The sequence below is a fragment of the Ciona robusta genome, chromosome 3 (genome assembly GCF_009617815.1).
Source record: "Ciona robusta chromosome 3, ASM961781v2".
Classification (NCBI taxonomy): Eukaryota; Metazoa; Chordata; class Ascidiacea; order Phlebobranchia; family Cionidae; genus Ciona; species Ciona robusta.
The window spans coordinates 6597581-6621461 of NC_143237.1; the positions used below are offsets into that span (position 1 = coordinate 6597581).

General features: G+C 32.3%; 1 protein-coding gene across 1 annotated transcript in view; it reads right to left on the bottom strand.

Annotated features, from left to right (window-relative positions):
- Positions 1-23881, bottom strand: part of LOC149738647 (transformation/transcription domain-associated protein-like) — a 53078-nt gene that overhangs the window by 4639 nt on the left and 24558 nt on the right. Inside the window, exons 37-71 of the mRNA XM_089874719.1 lie at positions 22874-23067; positions 22086-22377; positions 21634-21819; positions 20983-21077; positions 20456-20532; positions 19730-19866; positions 18718-18870; positions 18031-18168; positions 17430-17646; positions 16815-16976; positions 15920-16092; positions 15271-15419; positions 14496-14709; positions 14015-14191; positions 13373-13506; positions 12303-12459; positions 11830-11984; positions 11402-11537; positions 10452-10592; positions 9809-9937; positions 9375-9474; positions 8792-8943; positions 8115-8207; positions 7652-7807; positions 7186-7458; positions 6465-6671; positions 5842-6015; positions 5175-5279; positions 4243-4386; positions 3965-4010; positions 3245-3441; positions 2325-2534; positions 1595-1738; positions 1011-1238; positions 148-359 (exon numbers count right to left, since the gene is read on the bottom strand). Coding sequence (XP_089730845.1) covers positions 148-359; positions 1011-1238; positions 1595-1738; positions 2325-2534; positions 3245-3441; positions 3965-4010; positions 4243-4386; positions 5175-5279; positions 5842-6015; positions 6465-6671; positions 7186-7458; positions 7652-7807; positions 8115-8207; positions 8792-8943; positions 9375-9474; positions 9809-9937; positions 10452-10592; positions 11402-11537; positions 11830-11984; positions 12303-12459; positions 13373-13506; positions 14015-14191; positions 14496-14709; positions 15271-15419; positions 15920-16092; positions 16815-16976; positions 17430-17646; positions 18031-18168; positions 18718-18870; positions 19730-19866; positions 20456-20532; positions 20983-21077; positions 21634-21819; positions 22086-22377; positions 22874-23067 — 5657 coding nt within the window. The remainder of the gene's footprint in view (positions 1-147; positions 360-1010; positions 1239-1594; positions 1739-2324; positions 2535-3244; positions 3442-3964; positions 4011-4242; positions 4387-5174; positions 5280-5841; positions 6016-6464; positions 6672-7185; positions 7459-7651; positions 7808-8114; positions 8208-8791; positions 8944-9374; positions 9475-9808; positions 9938-10451; positions 10593-11401; positions 11538-11829; positions 11985-12302; positions 12460-13372; positions 13507-14014; positions 14192-14495; positions 14710-15270; positions 15420-15919; positions 16093-16814; positions 16977-17429; positions 17647-18030; positions 18169-18717; positions 18871-19729; positions 19867-20455; positions 20533-20982; positions 21078-21633; positions 21820-22085; positions 22378-22873; positions 23068-23881) is intronic.

Below are 23881 nucleotides of genomic sequence, written 5' to 3' on the forward strand. Positions count from 1 at the left end.
TTTTCAGTTTTTTTTATTATTTTTTTAAAATTATAAAATTGTTTGAAATTTTTATCTTTTTTTTAAACTGTAAAAATTGTAAGATAAAATAGGTTTATTTTTTAATTTTTTTAATTATTTTTTTAAATTGTAGAAAATTAAGATCACCTGAGTTTATAAATATCCAGCAGCGACAGCGACGACGGATTATCTTCAACCAACCTCATCTGGGGAGACACAGCTACCACACGAGGCACTGTGAAGAGGAGTTGTCTCTTCGCCGTCTCCTTCCTCTTCTCCAATCCAGGATTAAGGAGTCGGAGCAGCTGGAGGACTCTTTCTTCTCTTCGTGATTCGATCAGGCATCCATCGTTCATTACCTGGAGGTTGGGATTTTTATTGTTGTTGTTTAATATTTAAAAATAATTTGGGTAAAGGGCATAGAAAAAACCCCAAATAAATTATTGTAACCCGAAAAATCCAAATAAATTATTGTAATTTGTTTATTATGGTGGGGTGGGGAAACAGCAGTAGTTATAACACAGGTGTTCTGTTTTAAACATAGCGTGCCTGCATTTGAGTAGCGCATATGTAATTTTGTAGTTGATTATTATTTTTTGTTGTACAGCTGATGAAATAGATAAATCATAATTTGGGTATTAATAGAAATGCTAAAACGTTATCTGGTACCACTGAAGTTTCAGAAAAAACAAAACAGTTTCTTAAACAAAGTTTGTCAAACCTGAAAATTCAACTGTTGTAGTAAGAAAAAAATCGCTATGCGAACATAGAGGGGATTTTTTATCAGAAAAAAACTGGCATTCAACTTAAACAATTCTAGTTTCAAACTACTAAAGAAAATTATTTTTTTGTCGATTTAGCATGACGCTTTTTTTTCTTTTATTTTAATTTCTTTAAGTTCCAGTGAAAATTATATAAATATTGCATACAATCGCACTAGACCATGTTAAAAATAGGATGGGAGGTGCATCCATTTTTGACATGTAGTTTAACTAAGTTGCCACACTCACCAAATAAGGATACACCTTCCCATTATGGCCTCTTATATACAACCGTCGAGCGGCAGTGTTGTGTTTCTGCACGACATGCACGCGTGGCATGAAACGCGCGATCTTCACATAATAATGTGTGTGTTTCGGCATCAAGAACTCGCCAGGGATTTCTACTTCAGCGGTGCTAGCTGAAAAGTTGCTCAAAAATCGACATTTCTCTTCAATGAGGAACGACTTAGGCATCATCTATGAAATAAAATAAATCATTTTTACAACTGGACTACCTTTGAGTTAGTAAATTTTGACTTAAAAGAAATTAAAATAAAAAATTAATATTTTTTTAGCAACTTTTTGTGAATTTAGTGTATTTACAACTAAGTTGTCTTTCTTAGTAGTTAAAAGTTTCAGAAAAAATATACTATGTTTATATTATATACATACATTTTTTGTGAAGTTTTGTAGGTAAAGCAGAAAAAAATACTTGTGATTTCCATTTGTGTTTTATGTGTATAAGCATTTTAACAATTTGATTTAAAAATATATTTTAGAACAGAAAACATTTGTATTTAATTTTTAATTCTTTTATATAAAGAAACCCCTACCTTAGTTTTAGCTTCAAGAATTCGAATCCATTTTTTAAGTTTCTGTATAACGTTATGCAGCTTCATTGAACCAGGGATGTCAAAATCGAAGTCAGTCGTGAATTGATTCTTCATTTTCTGGAACACTGGATCTTGTGCAGTGGCCTAGAGTTTAAGTTGGAATGTAACATTTTTGGATGTTTAAAAATGTTGGAAAAAAGAAGATTTTAGACAACAAAAATTGTACTTTTGAAGAAAGTGTTGTGGCCTAAGATTTTGTTGTCTTGAAATAAACATTTTTTAATGTTTAAAAAAATGGAAAATGTAACAACAATTGTACTTCTACAAAGGGAAGTGCAAGTCAATGTTGACAAAACACTTTACAGCAATTTTTCTAAACCGGTAGTCCTTTATAGGTTGTTTAAATTGTCAGCCATACATTAAAAAAAAAACATAAACTAATTACTTACAAATTTGATATTTGGTAACTCATTAAGTGAGCATGTTACTTTGTGGGTAATTATTTTTTTGCTTTCGCTGATAATTTGGACAAACCATTACTGACCACTGGGTTGGAGCAATTGCTGCTAAGTGTCTTGCCAAAGAACACACGCCCACAATGGTAGCCACGAAGAGCTTTGAACCAATTACCTCTAAGTTAGAGGCAGGCGGGCTAACCAACTGTGCTACAGCATCGTCAAGATACATTCACTCATTCGTTTGATACTTGTAGTTGTTTTAAACCACATACCTGCACACGCCGAGCCAGGGACTCTGACGCAGCGCTTGAAAACGTTTGCGTCACGTTGGCCACATTTTCAATTCCCACCCCAAACGTAGATACAAGTTTCTTCACAAAGTTAAGTGTGTGCGGGGTGATGTGAGCTTGCGAAACCGCAGCTCGATTCTCAAAAGCAACTGTGTAACATTTTGCCAACCCCTGGCACAATTGTCGAAGGACCTGAAATACATAAGCAGATTAGAAAATGGACTGAATAAATTTACCAATAAATGGTGAAGATATACATAGCTTTTATTTAATGTATAGATTTTAATAGATAGGACATTTTGCCTAAATGCCTATTTTTACAAGTTGTTATAAATGAATGTAACTTACTTTATCCTCGCGTGGCCGGAAAACGACAGTCGTTATCACACGGGTTTAACACCTCGTGCCAGCTTACGAGTTACCATGTATGTTACTTTTTATTTACGAGTGCTGGTGTCAATAAGAAATATAAAATCAGCTATGTATGAACTTATGTAGAAATGACAATAAAACAAATCTAAGTAGACCTTGATCTGGTGCTCATAGAGTTTGATGACCCTTGGGTAAAAAAATACAGTCAGGATCTGGTGCCATGAAAATGTAACAGTCAAAAATTAATTCCAACCAATTGTTTAATAAAAAATATATATAGTGGGGTTGAGAAAGATGGGACACCTTTAGCACACATAATATCCAAATACCCTGAACGTGTTTTAAAAAAAAACAACTATGTTTTCTAAAAAAAAAACGAGTTGTCTGGATACAGTTTAATAATTCATTAAATGCTTACTACCAAATAGAAGGGGAAAATGAAAAAAAAAGCTGTCCCATCTTTCCCCACCCTACTATATTTCGAAAAAATGGCACTGTCAGACTCTTATTAAAAAAAATGTTATTCTCACCTCTTCATGCCAATTCTCTCTAAACCAAACCATCTGATCAACTATTCCTTCTAGTGAAGATAGGAGGGTTGGATGCAAATCACGTTGCATGTGCATGATCCTACTACATCTCCACATAGAGGGTGTAGCACGTATTGGGCCGCTGTCGCCTGACGCTTGGCTGCCACTACTGCTACCAAGGGACTGGGATTTGGGGTCTGGAAATTTTTTTTTTAAGTGGTGAAAACAGAACTGCTTGGTGAATGTAACTTACTTTATCCTTGCGCGGCCCGAACAGGTGTTTTGTTTCATACACCTTGACCCAGCTTACAAGTTACCATGTTTTGTTATTGTGTGGGTGATTATTTTTTGGCATTTTTTTCATTTTTTTATGTGTGGCTGATAATTTGGACAATTAGTAACCACTGGGTTGAAGCAATTGTCGTTAAGTGTCTTGCCCAAGGAAACATACGCCCACAATGGTAGCAGCGAATTGCTTGGTAATACATGTAATAGCTTATATGTAAACAAGTGGCAACTGGGTTGGAGAATTTTTGTTAAGTAACTTGCCTAAGGACCTACGCCACAATAGTGGCAGTACCAAGCCTTGAACCTGGTATTTTCTGGTTATACGACAAACGTTCCAACCACTGTGTCACGCCACTGGGTAAAGTTATAATGAAACGAGTGCACAAAATTTGTAAATATTTACTGAATTATTAAAATATGAAGCGTTCTTACCATTTAGGTCTGGCTGATCAGTTTGGCTGTCAGAGCCTTCAGAAACCTAATAATATTGAGTGTAAATATAAAAAAGTTAAATAAATTAGGTTATATTTCAATATAGGTAATATAGTTTAAAAACTGAAACCATCTTCAGTAAGGTCGGAAACTAAAATAACAGAAACACCCCAAGAAAAGTGCAATGAACACTGCTGTAAAGGAACACGCCAAAAAAGATGCAAAAAATGCCCATAATGCGAATAAAGAAGCAAAAGAAAAAAATCAATTATAATTACCTGAGAGTCCGTAGATAATTTGACTTTTTTATCCCCCCCACCCAATGCTTCTGCACTTTTGTATCTTTCCCTTTGTTCAATCTTCAATGTGAGATAAAGTGTCCTTATAGGGAAGTATACAGCTTGAGGATACACCCTTGCAACCTAGGAATAAACCAATGGTTAGGTATTTGTGGAAACTTAAAGGAACATACCAACAAAAAATAAAAATTTGTGTATGGATACATATGCTCAAATGTGATCTATAGGTAGCACCAAAGTTTTAAAAAACAAAACAACTTTAAAACAGAATATTTATGTGTTGGGATGCCCCTTTAAGTGTGAAAGAAATATTTTAATGTAACTTGCTTCATCCTCGTGTGGCGCGAAAATGCTGTTGTTTAACACAGGTGTTCTGTTTCATACACCTCGTGCCAGTGTACGAGTTACCACACATTCAATTTTGTGGGTGTGTTTTATTCTGTATTGCTGACAATTTAGACAAACAATTACTGACCACTGGGTTAGAGCAACTGCTGTTAAGTGTCTTGCTTAAAAAACATTCGCCATCACAACGGTAGCAGTGACAAACCTTGAACCCAAAACCTATAGGTTAAAGACAGGCGCACTTACCAACTTGTCACTACGTCAGAAAACAATGCTGGCAAAATTAGATGTTATTTTATACGAATTATGTCTTTTGCATGTCAATTATTTTGAACAAAAAACTATGTCAATTATTTTGAACAAAAAACTATGTCAATTATTTTGAACAAAAAACTATGTCAATTATTTTGAACAAAAATCTATGTCAATTATTTTGAACAAAAAACTATGTCAATTATTTTGAACAAAAAACTATGTCAATTATTTTGAACAAAAAACTATGTCAATTATTTTGAACAAAAAACTAAGTTTGATTTTACACATCACCCCACAGATAAAATACTTACATGACTCAGTAAGTTAAGTATCTTGGCCCCATGTCCACACACTAAGCAAGTGAGTATCTGAGGCACCCATGCTAACCATTGGATAGAAGGCACACCAACTGAGTACTGCATAAAGTGGGAATAAATCCGTTAATGCACATATTAAGAAATATAGGTTCATGCACCAAGTATATTACATTAAGATATGGGTAGTATACTATTTTTATAGTATACTGAAAATATTTTTATATTGGATTGAATTTTTAAGTGCAGATTATAGTTTTTATTGTAAAATAAATAAAGGTTTTGTGTTAATTTTTAATTAAACTATTTTTAATTTTAATATATCGTAACACCTTGCATTGGGATGTCTATAAAACTATTAAGCAACACAGGCCAAAATCTGAAAAGCTGTTTACACTTTACAATGATATGATATTATGATATAGTGGGGAGTGGGAAGACAGGTCACCTTTTCATTCTTTTTTCTCGTCCTATTTGGTAGTAAGCGAAAAACATTCAAAAAATTATAAAACCGTATTGTCGCGACTTTCCTTGGCCGTTGTTAATTGTTTAAAACATGATCAGAATATTTAGATATTATGTGCTAAATGTGTCCTGTCTTCCCCACCCTACTATATATTTAAACCTTAACAGGTAAATCAAAGCTTTAACAGAAGATAATGACCTTATCGACTGCATCAGCCAAAGTACATTGTTCGTCGTCATAACTTAGCAACCAAATAACTTTGGCCAAATATTTCCTTGATTTGTGTTCATTTTGATGACGACATGCGTGTAGATAGCATGTAATGGCTGACACACCAGCTTGCTCTACCGAACTTGGTGGGCTTCCATTTTGCTGTGAATACATGTGTGTAAAATGATTGCCAATATATGAATATACGTTATTTATCCCTTCATGGTTGGGCAACAACAGTTGTTATAACACAGATGTTCTTTTCATACACCTCGTGTCCACTTTAGCACATAGTCAACTTATTTATCTTCACATGGTGGGGCAAGGACAGTCGTTATAACACAGATGCTTCTTTTTTATACACATAGTGCCCACTTACGAGTTACCACGTATGGAACTTTGTGGATGATACTTTTTGTATTAGTCATTTTTATCAGAACTTATAAGGGACAACTGGGTTGGAAAGATTGTCCTTTAATGTCAGTATTAAATTTTGTGCATTAATGTCTTATTTTTGACTTTGACTTAATTTAAACACTCATTACTAATTTAAACAACTTTCATTAATTTTCTTTACATATGCTGCCTATACCACAGGTATTACACCTTACCTTCAAAAACACAGACTCCAGATAATCCCCCCATAATGCCCATGCTTTAACTAGGACGTCATGCATTTGAACAGCTGCAGAAAAAGCTTTGTTGGCTTCATCAGACTTCCCAATCTGAGCCAGGAACATTCCTTTTAAGGCGTAAAACTCTGCAGTCATTTCATGAGTGAAATATTTCAAGTTGGTTGATTCAATTACCTCCAAACCCTAGGAAAGGTAAGATAGAGTGGAAAAAGGTTATTAAGTACAAAGGAAAATTAGAATTAAAAGGAAGGTTATTAAATACATGAAAGGAAATTGGGATTAAAAACATTTTTGTACAGATATTGCCATGAACGTCTTGAAATAAATTAGAATATATAAAAAACAAACTACCCTGATTATTATTATTTTATATAAAAAGATCTTTTTTTGACAAAAAAAGTTCCAAACAAAAAAAACTATCCTGCTTCTCAATATTTTATATAAAAAGAGCTTTCTGGCACAAATAAAGTAAATTTTTGCAATATGACACCAAATTTTAATTATTTTAATGATTCATCTATAGCCACCTTCATGTTCATTTAAAAAAATGGTTTAAATTACAAAAATACGAGTATTTTTCTTTAATTATAAAATTAGCGTTTAGTTTGCTATATCAAAAAACAGGTTTTACTGTTTTGGTACAAAGTCTGCTAAATTGAACTACTTTTGTGGTTAAACTGATAAACATGTGAATTACCTGCATACATTCATTCTTTCCCATCACTGCAGCCATTTGCAAATAACATTTCACTTGCTGACGTATCTTTTGGAAGCAATCCACGATAGGAACAGATGGTATAGAATGAATACGAGATAGAGAATCAAGGGCAGAATTTATCTGACCATGTTTTCGTGCCACCTTCCCATAATGAATAATAGCAGATGCAGAGGCATGCACGCCCAACATTGCATGGGTGGAGTTTGGATCTTGCTGGCTGGCAGATGCGGTATCATATGCTTGGACTATTGCCTAAGGACATAAACACATTAAATGTTCCATTTTTGGAAAAAATTCAATGCAAAACCACAAAATATATTAAAAAAGTGAATTTTGGTTTAAAATGAAAACTGATTGTATTTAAAACTTTAATGAAGTGTGATACTGTCTAAAATTATCCAATTTTTTTACATGTAATGCTTTTTTGGACGAGTATATATATTACCTGGTAGTGATGGTGTCTCCATGTGAAGATATCACTCCAGTGCGAAAGGTCATCAGAGGTCATTGGAAGTCTGTTCCTCCAAGTCTTAACTATTGCCTTCATATCATGAAGGGAGTTACTTCGGCCAATGTTGTTTGGTTGCAAACTTTGATGGACCTGGGAAGTATGAAAGTAACTTATTTACCCTTGTGTGGCAGAGCATAAACAGTCTTTATAACACGGGTGTTCTGTTACAATGTTACATACACCTCGTGCCGCTTACAAGTTACTACGTATGTAACTTTGGATAAAAATAAATGAACGTAACCTTTTTATCCTTGTGTGGCAGGGCAGCGACAGTCGTTATCGAATGGGTGTTCTGTTTCATACACCACATGTCCGCTTTTGAGTTACCATGTATGTCGATAATACCGCCACAATGGTAACAGCAACAAGCTTCGAACTACAAATAAGATGATTGTACCTGAGCGGCTTCTTGTAACTCAATAATTTGTTGTGCAGCTTGTAGCAGAGGTGTGTGGATGTGAGACACAATACGTGGAATCCTTTTCCATTCCTGAAAATAAAAAATTACACTTAATTGAAAAATGAAAATTTATTTCAAAACAGGATATACTGAATGTCATATTGTTGTACTAAAAGCTGAACTTTTTAAACCATGGATTTTAGAAGTATAAACAATTCAGATACCAAAGCAATTAAATTTACTTCAATCTTGGTTAAAAGTAATAGCTAGCAAAGATAGCAAAAACTATTTTTTAAGCTCGGTAACAAATTTAATCTGTGTGTTTTGGCCAAAATCCAGTACTGGTCTTAGTTATACTTGATCTAGATATCAAAGCCGTTGAATTTAATTTAACTTTGGTTAAAAGTAATATATGTACACGAAATAGCAAAAATATTTTTCAAGCTTCTGTAACAAACTAAATGTATGTTTTGGGCTGAAATTAGTCATAGTTATACTTGATCTAGATATCAAAGCAAATAAATTATTTTAACTTTGGTAAAAGTAATATATGTACACGAAATAGCAAAAAAAATGTTTTTTAGATTTTCGTAATAAGTTTTGTGCTTTAGCTAAAATCAAGCCCTGGTCTTAATTATACTTCATCTGCAAGTTACACAGAATACATTAATTACTTTGATAGCTTGAGAGCTGGCCAAGTCAACCATTCTTTCAATGAGATTCAGTTGGTGTTCTTCGGGATGGCAAATAGCAAGGAACCCGCGATACATATTCACTTTCCAAGCCATTTCTTTTGGGTAAGAAAGCTCTACTTGTACAAGGGCATCTGTGTTGTAAGGTAGGTTGGTGCGGATAACTTTAATGTGTTGTGGGGCATAAGGCAGTTTATTGTATTGGCAAGACACTTAACGGCAATTGCTCCAAACCATAAAGTAAGTTACATTTCAACAGGAAAATTACTGTTATTTACTCTGTCTCTGAGCCCAAAGTACTTTATAACAAAGATATTTAAACTAGGGAAAGTTTTCTAAGCATACAGCTCGAAAAATGTCAAAAATAATTGTTATATGATGTTACAATGGCTTGTCTTTATCTTTTTGATTGACAGGTTGTCACTTTATTGAACCAAGTCTATTTTTTTTTCAAATTGACCATTTTATAAATCAAAAAATGTTCATATTTACCATTTTATAAATCAAAATTTTTTTTTTTAATTTGAAAAAAAATAAAACAGTTTAAATTTTTAACCCAAATCACCTTTCATGTTGTTCCAATCAGGTAACCTCCACGCGCATTCAACAACTAAGTGAGGATTGCAGACACTTTTGCAGCTTCCATATTCATTCAATACCTCCCACTATATAAGTTTACATTCATTAAATACAATGCGATTTATTTGTTAAAGGGGCATATCAACAAAACTTTTTTTTTTGTTAAACTTTGATGGTATCTTTAGACCACAATTAAGCACCACTATGAATATACAAATTTTTCTTTTTCCCTAACATGGCTCTGCTTATTAAAATGTTATTTTTTTTGGAAAAAAAAACAAAAATAAAAAAACGTATTTTGTTTTGTCAGTTTTTTGCAGTAATAAATTTTAAAATTTTATAAAAAAAAAAAAAAATTTTACAAAATTTAATAAAAAAATTTTATTTTTATGTTTTAGGAACTAAAAAAATAGCAAAAACCTGGTTTAGTTCCTGGCAACATCGAATCCAGTGCTCCTCCCATACTTTGTACTCAGCAACTGAGCTGTATGGAGCGGGAGCCTTGTTGTGTTCTTCACGAGCTTGTGACATTAAGCTTTCGTATGTGGCCTGTTTATAAGGGTTAGGAGTGAATTTTACATAAATGTCATGAAAAACAATCACCAACAAAGTTACATAGACGGGCATGAGGTGTGTGAAACAGAACACATGTGTTATAAGAATGTCAATACTAAAAAAAAACAATCACCAACAAAGTTACATTTCAAGCATAAGGTATGTAAAATAGAACATCCGTGTTATAAAGACTGTCATTTCCCCACAAAATTTATACTGTATCAGCTACTGGGACAACAAATGGGTGTTGCATACAACTAGTGCTATTTTTTGAGTTAATATAAAAAAAATGAAAATAACATTCTACACTATTGATGCACAGAAAATAAAAAATTATAGCAATTTTTATTAAATATGATAACCAAAATCATATTTAAGTATATTATTAGCACAACAATGAAAAAGGCAGTCCAACACTTCACTGTAAAGTTTGTACTATTTCTTTAAATTCATTGAAATTATTGCAATAAATTTCTATTCCATTTAAAAAAAAGTGCAATACAGTTACCTGAGCCTGCTCAAAAAAACCCTGTTGTTCGTATGCCATTGCTTTTGCTGTGTCAGGGAAACTGCATCGTTTCTGCCACAATCCTGTCCACATATCTTCCTCTCTAAGCAGAGAGTACAGATCACACAAAGCATCTAAAACCTGGGATTTAAATCAACATTTTAACTCTATATGGCAAAGTGGTTAGTGCGCCTGCCTGTAACCCAAAGGTAATGGGTTGAAGGCTAGTGGCTGCTACCATTGTGGGCGCGTAACGACAATTGCTCCAACCCAGTGGTCACTAATGAGTTGTCCAAATTATCAGCCACACAATAAAAAAAAATAAAAAAATTTCTAAAAAATATTCACTCACGAAGTAACATACATGGTAACTCGTAAGCTGACACGAGGTGTATGACGTGTATGACACAGAACACTCATGTTACTAACTACTGTCGTATTTCCAGCCACGTAAAGATAAAGCAAGTTATATTCATTAAAAATTATGTGAAATATTTTAAATCTATATAATGTTATTGTAGTACTGTGGGGTAAGATAGATGCCGTTAGCACATTATATCTTTTATTGTTTAAACGCTTATTTTAACAATTTACTACCAAATGGGAAGATAAAACAGAATAAAAACTGGACCAAATTAGCCCAATGCTACATATTTAAAATAATAAATACTTCACCCAAAGATCAAGATTAAAAATTATAAAAAATGACTGAATTAAATTAGGCATATAATATTAAGGTATTCATTGCATGTTACATTGGGCAAGCAATAGTAATGTATTACATCTAGGGATTTTTACAAACGAAAAAAAAAAATTTACAAAAAAAGATTTTACAATTTTTTTTTAAATTTAGAACTAAACTGAGAGACTGAAAAGGTACTTCTTCCCACAAAAAAATGAAAAAGAAAAAAAACGCTTCACTTTTTTAACAACTTAGATTTCATATTTACCTCTTGCTGTCTTGTGTTGATGGGTTCAGGTTCAAACCCCGGTGCAGTGATTGTTTTTGGTTTAATCGTGTCAGCTCCACATTCAGACGACAAACGCTCAAGCACCAAAGCACATCGGAACCATAGGTTGTGGGTTCTTGAAAAATACAAGTTAAGTTAAGTTACAAATTAAAAACACAAATTAAGGGGAAACACAAAAGTTGTACTTAAAACTACAAATTAAGATGTGAAAAATAATAGTTTTTAATTTCGTTTATATTTTCTTACAATTTTTGATTTGTTTAATTTTTCTTATATATAAAAGTGCTTAAATATAATAGTTTATTTTCTTAAATTTTTTAATTTGTTTAATAACTATTATGGTTCTTAATCTTATATATAAAAGTATTAAACATATTTTTCTTAATTTTTTTTTTAATTTTTCTTACTTTCCAAGATATTTGATAACAGGTGGTTTTAAAGGAATAACCGGCACACAGCTCGTCAGTGCTTCCACAATGGTGTGAACTGCTGATGGTTGACAGTCTTTCTGTATAAGATGCGCACCACTGCACACAAATGCACTTAATTCTCCACTGAGTCTCTGTAGGAAAATATAAACATTTAATAAAATAGAAAAAAGGTTACATAAGTTATGAAGCAATGTTCTTTGTTTACTTTTTAAATTGGACGGGAAAAAAAGAATAAAAGGTGTCCCATCTTTCCCTATCCTAATATATATTTTTAATATTTAATATTTTTTTATATAAGATATTTATTATTAATTCAATAAGATTTTTATGTTTATCATGAGCTCTTTGTTAAAGCATCACCATTGTCCAAACAGTTGTTTTATTACTAATGTTTTTCTGAATCTCCGTGTTCAATTTTTAAAAAAAATTTAAATGTAATTTTTTCTTACCGATTGTTGTCTGTTGGTAAAAGTCGACCAAATCTTGGGAAATAAGCGGCACCAGATGGCGTGAGAGAGTTGAGTGTCGTTATGACATAATTGAGCGGCAGCTAAAAGAAAGGAAGACGATTTTGCTTCCGACAGCGACTCAAGAAACTTACAGTGCCTGTGTGGATGGCACAAGCTATTAATGTTTTCCACCATGGGTGTGCAACCCTTATTACAGGATGGCCAGGTATAAATTACTAGGTAAACCCTCGGGCCGTATGTTTATATAACATAGGCTTGCATGGACCAACAATAGTTTCTTTTTGTCTTTGATCTTATGACATTAAAAGGGGGTTATCTCCAGAAACATGAAGTTTGGACGCATAAATTTCTGTGCAACCAGCCCTCGGGCCAAATGCCGCAAAGAGAAGTTGTGCGGCCCGCGAAGCCAGCTGCAAATTTTTCACTGAATTTATTTATTATGACAATAAGTTTGTAAAGCACTTTTCTTTAGAAATTCATGCTTCTTCCGAACTTAAATTTCTGCAGGGAGATAACCCCATTCTAATGTCATAAGATCAAAGGTAAAAAGAAACTATTATTAGTAAATACAAGTCTATGGTAATAAAGTAAGGTAATAGGTTCACAAAGGTTACATACCCCGTTTGACATAATAATAAAAGTGATATGAAAATAGGTAGATAATCACAATACATCAAAGTATACCAGCATGTATATGAGATTTAAGGTTTCAATTTATAAGGCAAAATCACTCCACAGAATTTCTACAATATCTGTATGAGCAGTGGCGCAGCCGGGGGGAAGGGGGGTTTGGGGGGTCGTGACCCCCCCCCCCTCTTTTAAACCTCCCCCCCAAAAAAAATTTAACAAAAATTTAAAAAAATAAAATAAAATTTAACATTTTTTGATTAAAACTCCTCTCCCCTTATTTTTTTCTGGCTGCGCCACAGTGTATGAGTAATCCCAATGTTCAAGATGTTACACAACAAATAAATTTTTTTTTTTAAATTATTAGAGTTTATTTTTTCAAATATTTTTTAATTTTTTTTAAAATAAAGGTGTGTTATTACCTTGTTATCAATGTGTTTAGCTGCTGGCTTCGATCTTCAACTGTTGTGACGGAAGATGGAGTCTTTGAGGATGTTAGATTCGAAGTTTTTGTTCGAGAGTCATCCTCGCTTGTCTCCATCATGCTCTCAACCTCCTGGATGCAAGAGACGAGGATTTAGAAGAAGAATAGAAGAGTTTCAAAGGCATCATATGTATGAATAGAGAAAGTTGCTTTTTAACTATTTTTTTACTTTTTGACACCTTTTTACTACTGATTTAAAAAATTTTGCGCCGCTATGACAGTGGTTAGCGCTCCTGCTTCTAAATAAAAGTTTGCAGATTCTCGACGCTGCTATAAAATTATTTCTGAAAGTGGCAAAGTACAAGTATAAATTTTTCAATTTTATGGCTTTTATAAACATTGGGGGTCTCTACTGCTTATTTAAAAAACAATACTGGGGTAAAAGATAAAAAATTTCACTAAATCGATCAAAAAAAGGAATTAAAACAATATTGGATCCCAAAAGGTACCTTCGGAGGGTTAAAAAAAGGTACCTTCGGAACTAAATGATGAAATGTGATACAAGTACATTCTTCTATATATAAACAAATCTTTAAAAAACAACTGTAAAACATGATTAAAACTACACCAATCCACTTACTTCTTCCTTTGCATACACGTCAATGTCCATTGGCTCCGTTTTAACTTTTGCGAGGGCGTTAAAAGCATCTCGGTCCGCAGGATCAGCCAGTGTGATGACATGTGTGATGGAAGGTAAAAGGTAAGGACTCCCTTTTGCCATGACAGTGCTGGTACGATCACACACGGCAAAAATCATCTGGATTTAATTTTTCCATGTTAAATGTTTGAGGTAGGTGGTACAGGATGAAATGACAGAATCGGGTGCAAAAAAGTTGTGGAGATTTGTTTGATTGTAAAATAATATGGAAAAAATAAAAATTGAGGAGGAAAAAAGGTATCTGACATAAAATAGTTGGATTTAATAAAAAAAAATAATTTATCTAAAAATATTTTTCTTTTTTAGGCACAAATAAAGCGGGAAATTTTAACCATTTTTCAATGCTAGGGTTATAACATTTAGGTGTCATGACATGCCCACAATACTTTTACAACCCCCTCACCTCAATGCATTGCTTGATCCAGTAGTGAGTTCCCATAGCTTCCCAATTCTGTGAACAAATCATATAAAGCAGACGATCATACAGGTTTTGTGGTATGCTGTTGTCAAAAACTTCGAAATAAGATCTTCTTGTTGTGGGGTTTGTGCAGCGTAGACCAGAGAGAAAAGCTGGCTCCAGTTTGCTGGTAAGTTCACTACCACTTAAAGATTCATCTCTGAAAAGGTGTACATCAAATAAGTGCTTGGTTCTGTGAATCTGGCCATGGTTTAGTGAATAAATAAATGTAATCAGGATATGGTGCTAGGAAATACAATTACAAAACAGACAAAAATCATTTTTTCTGGTAATGGACAAAAATCATTTTTTTGTCATGATCTGGTAATAGACAAAAATCATTTTTCTGTCATGTAACTACTTATTTATCATGCTTGGGCAACAGCATGAATTATAATTTATAACACGGCTGTTTTATATTTTTTATGCTCTGTTTACAAGTCAGAGCCATATTTTTTGTTTTACAGAAGTTTTAAACAACTGCCTGCATTCAATATTCAAGGGACATCTTTTCATTCTATTTTCTCTTCTCATTTCGTAGTAAACAATGAAAACTCAAAGTATTATAAAACTATATCCTCACGACTCCCATAGACTGCTGTTAATTTTTAAAACACGATTTGGATATTTAGATATTATGTGCTGAAGTTGCCCCCTATTCCCCCCACCGTACTATATTTCAAATTTCAATGCCATGTATGATGTATTTCATATGCCAGACCTGTATACATAGTTGACAAGATCCAGGAACCCAGTGTGTATATCTAAATGTTCGGATGTGAAACGTTTGTCAATATTCATCAATTTAAGAAGCAGAGGAGAGATTTCACGCAACGTAGGAGCTTGGCTGGCATCTCCGGATGCACGAGCCTAAAAAAATATAAAAATAATTATAATTTAAATTTAAAAAAATATATATAATAAAAAATAGTAAAAATTAAAAAATATTAAAAATTAAAAAACATTAAAAATTAAAACTAATAAAAATTAAAACTACCAAAAATTAAAAAGTTTAAACTCAAAATATTAATAAAATTTAAAAAATGTTTACAAATAAGAGTAAAGTAATACAAATACTTTATGACCAAAATGTAAACTTTCATCATACAAAAATCAATTGTTCTTAATTTTGGGATGATTAGTCCAACCAAAACAATTGACAAAACATGCATTTACGTGAAGTCTTACAAATTTGCATATTTTTAAAACAGAGGAAAAATTTAAAATTGGTTAATTTCGAAAGAAAGAAGTATATTATTTAAAACTAGATGAAAATTAAAGTCAGCTCATTCAGTTGATTTCTGATAAATAAACAAAATTTAAAAAATGATTTTAAAAATTTCAAAAATCTTAAAAAAATGAGTCAAAACCTTAAGCCACTCGTCCATGATACGGATGACCGCTTTGATGAGTTTGGGGTCAGTGGAGCGTTCAATGATTTGCGAAAACACGCCGTGCATGAGTGAGCGCCGGGTATCGGCAGCCATACTGACCACTCTGCACTTTGCGAGGTCCAGGCACACAACTATCAACTCGCTAATGACTGAAATATAAAGCATTTTTAGGCTCGCGTTGGAATAACTTGTTACAGCATTTTACAAACAATAAGCATTTTATGTTCGAGAGCCTAAAAACATATTTTTGGGTTTCTCTTATTATCAATTTTAATATGTTCTTTATTCGTTCACAGAAATTATTTTTAGGTATAAAGTCTTTTTAGGCTGTATATAAAATGTTAAATATACTTTAACGCTTCATTGTGTTTTCCATGCCTAAAAAACTGTGTTTAAAAATTTTTTTTCCTAAATAAAATATAGAACATAATAAATAAAATGAATATTTCTTCTAAAGATTAAAAAAAAAATTAGGACCTGATAAATAAAATATAACATTCAAATACAATATTATTTCCATAAATAAAAAATAGGACATCATAATTAATAGGAATTTCTTAGAACTTTTATAAATATTTTTCAAATAAAATTTAGAACATGATAATTTAAATGTAACATGAATATGCAGTTTTGTTTTCTTAAATCCAGTGGTCACTAATGGGTTGTACAAACTATAAAAACAAGAAAAAATCCCAAAAAATATAATTACTCACAAAGTAACATACTCTGTAACCCGTAAGCTGGCACGAGGTGTATGAAACAAAACACCCGTGTTATATCGACTGTCGTTTTCCGGCCACACGAGGATAAAGTAAGCTACATTCATTAAATTAATAAAAAAAATTAGGACATGATAAATAAAATAACATACATGGGCTAACTTCTGAACCAGTTTGTCCAGATTGCGGTGGAGATTGCAGATGTTCCTTCACAAGCTTTTGAAATACTCTGACAAAAGTAGCAAGCAAGTGGTCAATATATGCAGGTGTGTGTGTACAAGCTGCCTTCAGTATCATGAGCGTAGAAAATAAACCTGAAATTTTGGGAAATAATAATAAGAGATATAATATATGCCAGAAAAGCTGATATACAAAACACAATTATATACTTAACTGCTGTTATATAGTCTGATTAAATGAATGAGCTGAACTTGCTTTATCCTCGCGTGAATGTAAAAGACAGCCGTTATAACATAAGTGTTCTGTTTCATACACCTCGTACAAGCTTACGAGATACCATGTGTGTTACTTTGTAGGTGATTATTTTGTTTGGATGTTTTCATTTTTTATGTATGGCTGATTTATTTGGACAACCCATTAGTGACCACTGGGTTAGAGCAATTCAATTGCTGTTAAGTGTCTTGCACAAAGACACATAAGCTCACAATGGTAGCAGCGACGAGCCTTGAACCCATTACCTCTGGGTTACAGGCAGGCGAGCTAGCCAACTGTGCTACGGTGGCAGACTCTAAAACTTTTTTTCTTACCAGTTGATGTTGTTCCTGCTTTTTCAAACTCATTAAGGCCCTCCAGTACAGTGTTTTCCATGGCTGAAAACAAAACCTCCAAATCTCTTTCAGCCAAACTCAACTCAACTTTTGGAACGATCACCTGACCCAACATTGGATCGTGATTGGCTGGTGGAGCAGTGGGCGGGAAAAGTGAAAACAAACGAACCAATAAGCTTTGCACGGACCGAATGACCTGAAATGTGAAAAAATAATTTTAAAACAAATTAAAAATTAGAAAAAAAAAAATTAAAAAAAATAATTTAAAAGTTATTTAAAATTAAAAAAAAACAAAAATTATAAGAATGTCGAAGCTAAATTGCAGTGGTAGAACTGTGTAATTTTACAAATAAATTTAAAAATATTAAAGTAGAACGGGTACTCCAAACGATTGTCGTTTATATATTAGGCAGTTAATCTGTATTTAGGCAGTTTCAGGCAGGTAATTAATCTTTTTATTAGGTAGCTACTCTTCAAAGCAAATTTTGAAAAGTCTGAACAACCCATTAAGGAATATAAAATCAAATATAAAGTTTAAAGTTAAATATAAAAGTAAGGAATTTAAAATTAACTAATTTACCTTCACATTTGAACAGGTCATACACGCAGCTATTCCCTTTTGCAGAGGTTTGACTGTAGAGATGACCGAATCTTTAGGAATCAATGATAGAATCAGGTTTATCAGTTCAAGACCGGTGCATATGCTACCAGTGTTTCCCTGCAAAATGTTACAACACTTTTTAATTATGGATTAAGAATAATTCAGGTTAAATCAAATTTTTTATTACATTTTTTTTATTACAATAGAAATAGACAGGTACTATCAATTTTTTTATTACAATAGAAATACACAGGTAGTACAATGTTTTTTATTACAATAGTACAATAGAATAGAAATACTAGTGTAGACAGAAAAAGAGTAAAACTACAGCCTTATGACAGTAACTACAAAAAAACATTTTTTTGTACCGGTAGTGTATTTACGCACACTTTTTTTATTAGAAGTTTAACTTGAAATATTTAAACATAAATGGCTTGTTTTTCTGCTAGGTGTAGCGACCACACCTATTTTCTTCCAAATAAACTTAAATATGTTTTTAACTGTAAGTAATGACAATTGTCGTTTTGTCGCTATATCTTGTCTTTTTGTTTAAAATATTTTTAAATCTTTGTTAAGATTTATGTTTTAAACTCGCTATTACTTGTTATGTATAAATTTTTTCAGTGTTTCCATATCCAAATATTTTATGTTTGAATTCCCACTTACTTGCTGTGCAGGGTCAACACTGAGAAGTAGTTTATCCACCCATAGCAAGTGTAAGTCACTTTTCGGCCAAACATCTGCCCTTAATGCACTTCTTAATAGAACCACACATCTCCGGGATAATATTTCAGCAGAGCCACCAGAGGATTCATTCACCTGGGTGGAAATTGGGGTTAAATTTTCTTAGGGGTGTAGTTTGATGTAGCCCAGTAGTTCTTAAACTAGGGGGTGTAAGACTCAGGATAGGGAGCGAAAAACAATAAAAAAATAATGTTATTTGTGTTATAACCAAAGACTCCATAAGATATTGGGGTTACTTAGGGGTGTAATCTAATGTAGTTCAGTAGTTCTTAAACTAGGGGGTTGTATTACTAATAAGTAGGGCACGAAAAACAATAAAATATATTGGTACTTGTGTTATAACCAAAGACTCTTTAAGATATTTTAAGGTATCTATGGTTATAATTTATTAAAAAGGGGGATGCAAGTTTTGTTGGTATCGTCATTAGAGGGCGGGTTTAAAAAGTTCAAAAACCTCTGATGTAGTTGGTCCAAAAACGTTTTTTAAAAAAGGTCCAAAAAATTTAAAAAACACCAGTTGAAAATCTGGGGTCAGAATTGGGAATTTATATTCTACATTAAGGGTTGTTGTTGTAGAAATTAATAAAACTTGAAGACAAGTTACAGTAAATAATTAGTTGAAATTAAAAACAAAAAATGCGCTATTTTAAAAAGACAAATTCACTAAAAATTTAAACAAATTCTTTAAAGTAAAATTAAAAACAAAAAATTGAATAAAAAAATCACTAAAAATTTAAACAAATTCTTTAAAGTAAAATTAAAAACAAAAAATTGAATAAAAAAATCACTAAAAATTTAAACAAATTCTTTAAAGTAAAATTAAAAACAAAAAATTAAATAAAAAAATCACTAAAAAATAAAAATCAATCTATTTTTAATAAATAAAAAAATAATAATAATAGTTGTGCCATAAATATCTGTGTAGCATAATTACCTGGCAAGTCATTCTGAGTAGAAAGTTGACCACTGTGTCGGAATGTTTTTTATCCAATCCTACCACACGATGAGTTGATGACGGAACCGGATCCATCTTTATCGAGAGGGCTGCTACAGGTCGAATTAATCCTTTGGCTGAAGATACAGATATGAATATAATTTAGTTTAGTATTCTGTTACTTCTGCTACCAGGCGTGGTGTAAATAAATTAAATAAATACACAAATGTAAATATAAGTTACAAAAATGGACAAACTTGAATATAAATTCTATAAATATACAGGTATTAATATATATGACGTAAATACGCAGGGATAATTATAAATTACATAAAGACAAAATTTGAATATAAATTCCATAAATATACAAATATTAATATATATAACATAAATACACTAGTGTGAATATAAGTTACAAAAATGGACAAGTGTGAATATAAATTACATAAAAATACAGGTATTAATATATATGACATAAATATGCAGGTATTAATATAAATTACATAAAGATACAGGTATTAATATATATAACATACAGGTGTTAATGTAAATTACATAAAGACAAAAATGTAAATATAAATTACATAAATATACAGGTGTTGATATAAATTACTTGTATTCTGTTACTTTTGCTACCAGGCATAACGTAAATAATTTTTAGCGACTTATCTGGTATAAAAAAAAAAATTGAATAGTCTAACATATATTGAACAAATACAACAATACCTTCATTGGCTTCTTGTTCTTCAGATATTCGACGTATTTCCCATTTTATCAAAACTTCTGCAACGTCTACAGCCAACCTGATGTAAAAAAATACAAATTTTAACATAAATTGCTTAGTGCTAAATTAGAGCAATTTTTTTGTAATTATTTTTTCTTTTTTTTGTAAATCAGCTCTTCTGGTATATATTCCTTCTGGTTTAGATTTGATATATGCCAGAAAAGATAATGTAAAAACAAGTATAATATACCTGGAAGCAACATTATATATAAATAATATGTGTAGTAAGAGTAACTTTATTTGCTCTTTCATTACAGTAGTGAAGATTTAGAAATATTTTAAAAGAAAAGAGAAAAAAAACGACAAAACAACAGTTGTTAAAACACGCTCATAGTAAAAACATATTTACGTTTACTCATCTGAAAAAAAGGCGTGGTTGCTACACCTAGAAAGACAAACAACGAGCCATTTATGTTTAAAAATTTTCAAGGTAAACTTCTAATTGAAACAAAAATGTGCGAAAAAATACCTTCTTTGTTCCATGTTTGTGTTTGGAGCAAAACCCAATCTTTGCATTGAAGCAATCATCTGCTGTACTAAACCACTATTGACAGGGTAATAGACCTAAAATGAACAGATTTACATTTTAAATGGAACCAAATTAAAGTTAAATGGTAAATTTGTAAATTGTTAATTTTAGTCTAAGCTGTAAAAGCAATTACTTTACAGTGAAAGCATTTTATTTGTCAAAAATCTTCCATAAATGACACTGATTACTTTATAAAAACATAATAGAAAAAAATCAACGTTTATCAGATAAACAGACTAAGCAATAAAACGAACAAAAAAAATTAAAAAAAAATCAGAATATATTTTATACATTCAGGATAACAAGAATAATTTGTCTAATATAACTAACTTTATATAAAAAATGTATTAAAAAAAGTATATTAAAAAATTATATTTATAAAAAATGTTATATTAAAAAGTTATTTAAAAAAATGTTATATTAAAAAAATTAATATTAAAAAAATGTTACATTAAAAAATTAATAAAAAAATTGTATTGAATAAAATTATGTTAAAAAAATGTAACATTAAAAATAATATTTAAAAAAAGTGGTATTTTAAAAAAGTGGTATTTAAAAAAAACTGCATTAAATTTTAAAAAATGTTCTCACCCTGTGATGCCTTACGATGAGGAGCAAAACGTGCATCAGTTGTGCGAGAGTGTGTCCCTCCTCCACGATGATCTTCCGCGTCCAGTGAGTCAACATTTGGTTGCCATCTTCCATCCGGGCTGGCATGGCTGGAGTCAGAACGTCAAGTGCTTGACGGACAACTGTTCGAGCTTCAACTGCATGCGCCTGGGGGAGAATATAAATTGAAAGTTGGGTTTAGCAAGGCAAATTTTTAAGTTTTGGGTAAGAAAATTTGTCAGATTGAACAGAAAACAAAGAAAAAAATTTGGGAAAGAAAGTTTTATCGATTTTCCAGCAAATTTTGATACGTTTTTAAAAAAAGAACTGAAAAATGCGTTATATGATATAAATTATCTTTCTAGCCCGAAATTCAGTTACTCTAACGTGCTGTGCTGTAGTACCTCACCCACATAGAATAAAAAACCACTGACCTTGAGAAGAGAGTAAAAAGTCTGGAGGACGATCCTCTTCCTGATTCCAAAGCTCCCGATGATGTGCGAGAGCAGAAGATGGCCGTGATATTTGCTTGCAGGATCGACACAGTTTCGTGGGAGGAGACACGGCCACGCGAACGTCATGATCCGACGGAGTTTGTCCCCGTGGCTCTTGTTGGAAGGATCATGGATGTAGGGAGAGGCGCGATCCACGAGGAGGGAGAGGAATCGAAGAAGTTGGATCTGAACCGCATCCGGAGCAGCGTAAGGTTTGTCAGGATCAATTACTCTGCAATAGAAAAAAATTAATATAGAGTAGGGTGGGGGAAGATGGGACACATTTTAACTCTATTTTTTCATTTATTATGTAGGAAACAAAGAACATTTAAAGAATTATAAAACTATATCCTTACGACTGCCATAGACCGTTGTAATTTGCTTAAAACAAGATTAGGATATTTGGGTAATATGTGCTAAAAGTATCCCGTCTTCCCCCACCCTACTATATGTTGCTTAGCGTCAGGTAGAAGCATTTTGTAAAAGGCGTGAATGAAAAGATGTAACTTGTTTTATTCACATGGCGGGCAATTGTTAAAATACGTGGAAAAAATACATAGCCTAATAAATAAGTCCGCTTATTCAGATTCATTTATGCTGCTATAAGTGTAAAAGTCCGGCAATTTAAAAAAAAAATTTGCAATTTACTACGGAAACACCGAATCTGCAGCAGTGTTTTTATTGCACAACACTGGAGTTATTAAACTGGGTAAAAATAGAAAAAATACCTGTTTATGAACACACTGATGCAATCATTTGGGTTGTCCACTTCAGGGTTGGGGGGCCCTCCAATTAACTGTTCGCTCTCGTTGTTATCAAACGCATGTCGGAACACAGGGATCACAATGTGTTGGATGGCAAGAGCTTTTAAATCAGAAGGAAACGATGGTTCATGGTACAGTTCAACAAATTTGAAGAATATCTGGATAAAGTAAATAAAAAAATGTAAAAATACATTCTTAATTTTTCTAGCTGTGCCAATGTATGTAGTTAACAATGTAATATTAAAGTTGTGTTTTTTTTTGTTTTTTTTTAATTTTTTTTATAACGGAAATTTAAGCTGCCGAAACAGTATTCTAGTGGGTTCCAGTTAAAACCTTGTATGACAGTTTGTCCTGGGAATGGATTCTGTATGTTTGTTTGTAAGTTTTCAGTACAAAACAGTAATTTCGTGATCGTCTGAATATAAAAAATCTTGATTTTACAACCAACAATTACGCGGGTTTCACATTAGAGTTTATAACGTAACTCAGTTCACACAAATTTCGTTCGAATTTACTCTAAGAAAGTAACGAATCGCAGCGCCTACGAACTACTTAATGGCCTATGTTTCCGCGTATGATTTGGTAATTAAAAGCGAAAAATCGTAAAACTATTTTTATTTTAATATTGCAAAATCTTCTGTAACAGTTATAAATAAATGTTCTTTAAATTTTGTTAACTTGAATTAACCAGTAGCAGTAGTTAATTCTACATCTCGTAACAGTGCAATTCACGAAACTCGTAGTCTTGTGCGGTCTCTTTGATCGTGAACCACGTGTTCGTTTGATCGGAAACCACGTGTTTTGTGGAATTTTTATTAACGCGCCTTCAGACTAAAACCGAACGTGTTCGCGTGCGCTTTTTCTCCTTAATGACGTTATTAGCTTTCGGCCTCCGCCTATTCTTTATGGCGCACTCTCAGAAGCTTAGCTTTATACAATGTCCGATTCCATATTTAAAAATTAACGAAACTA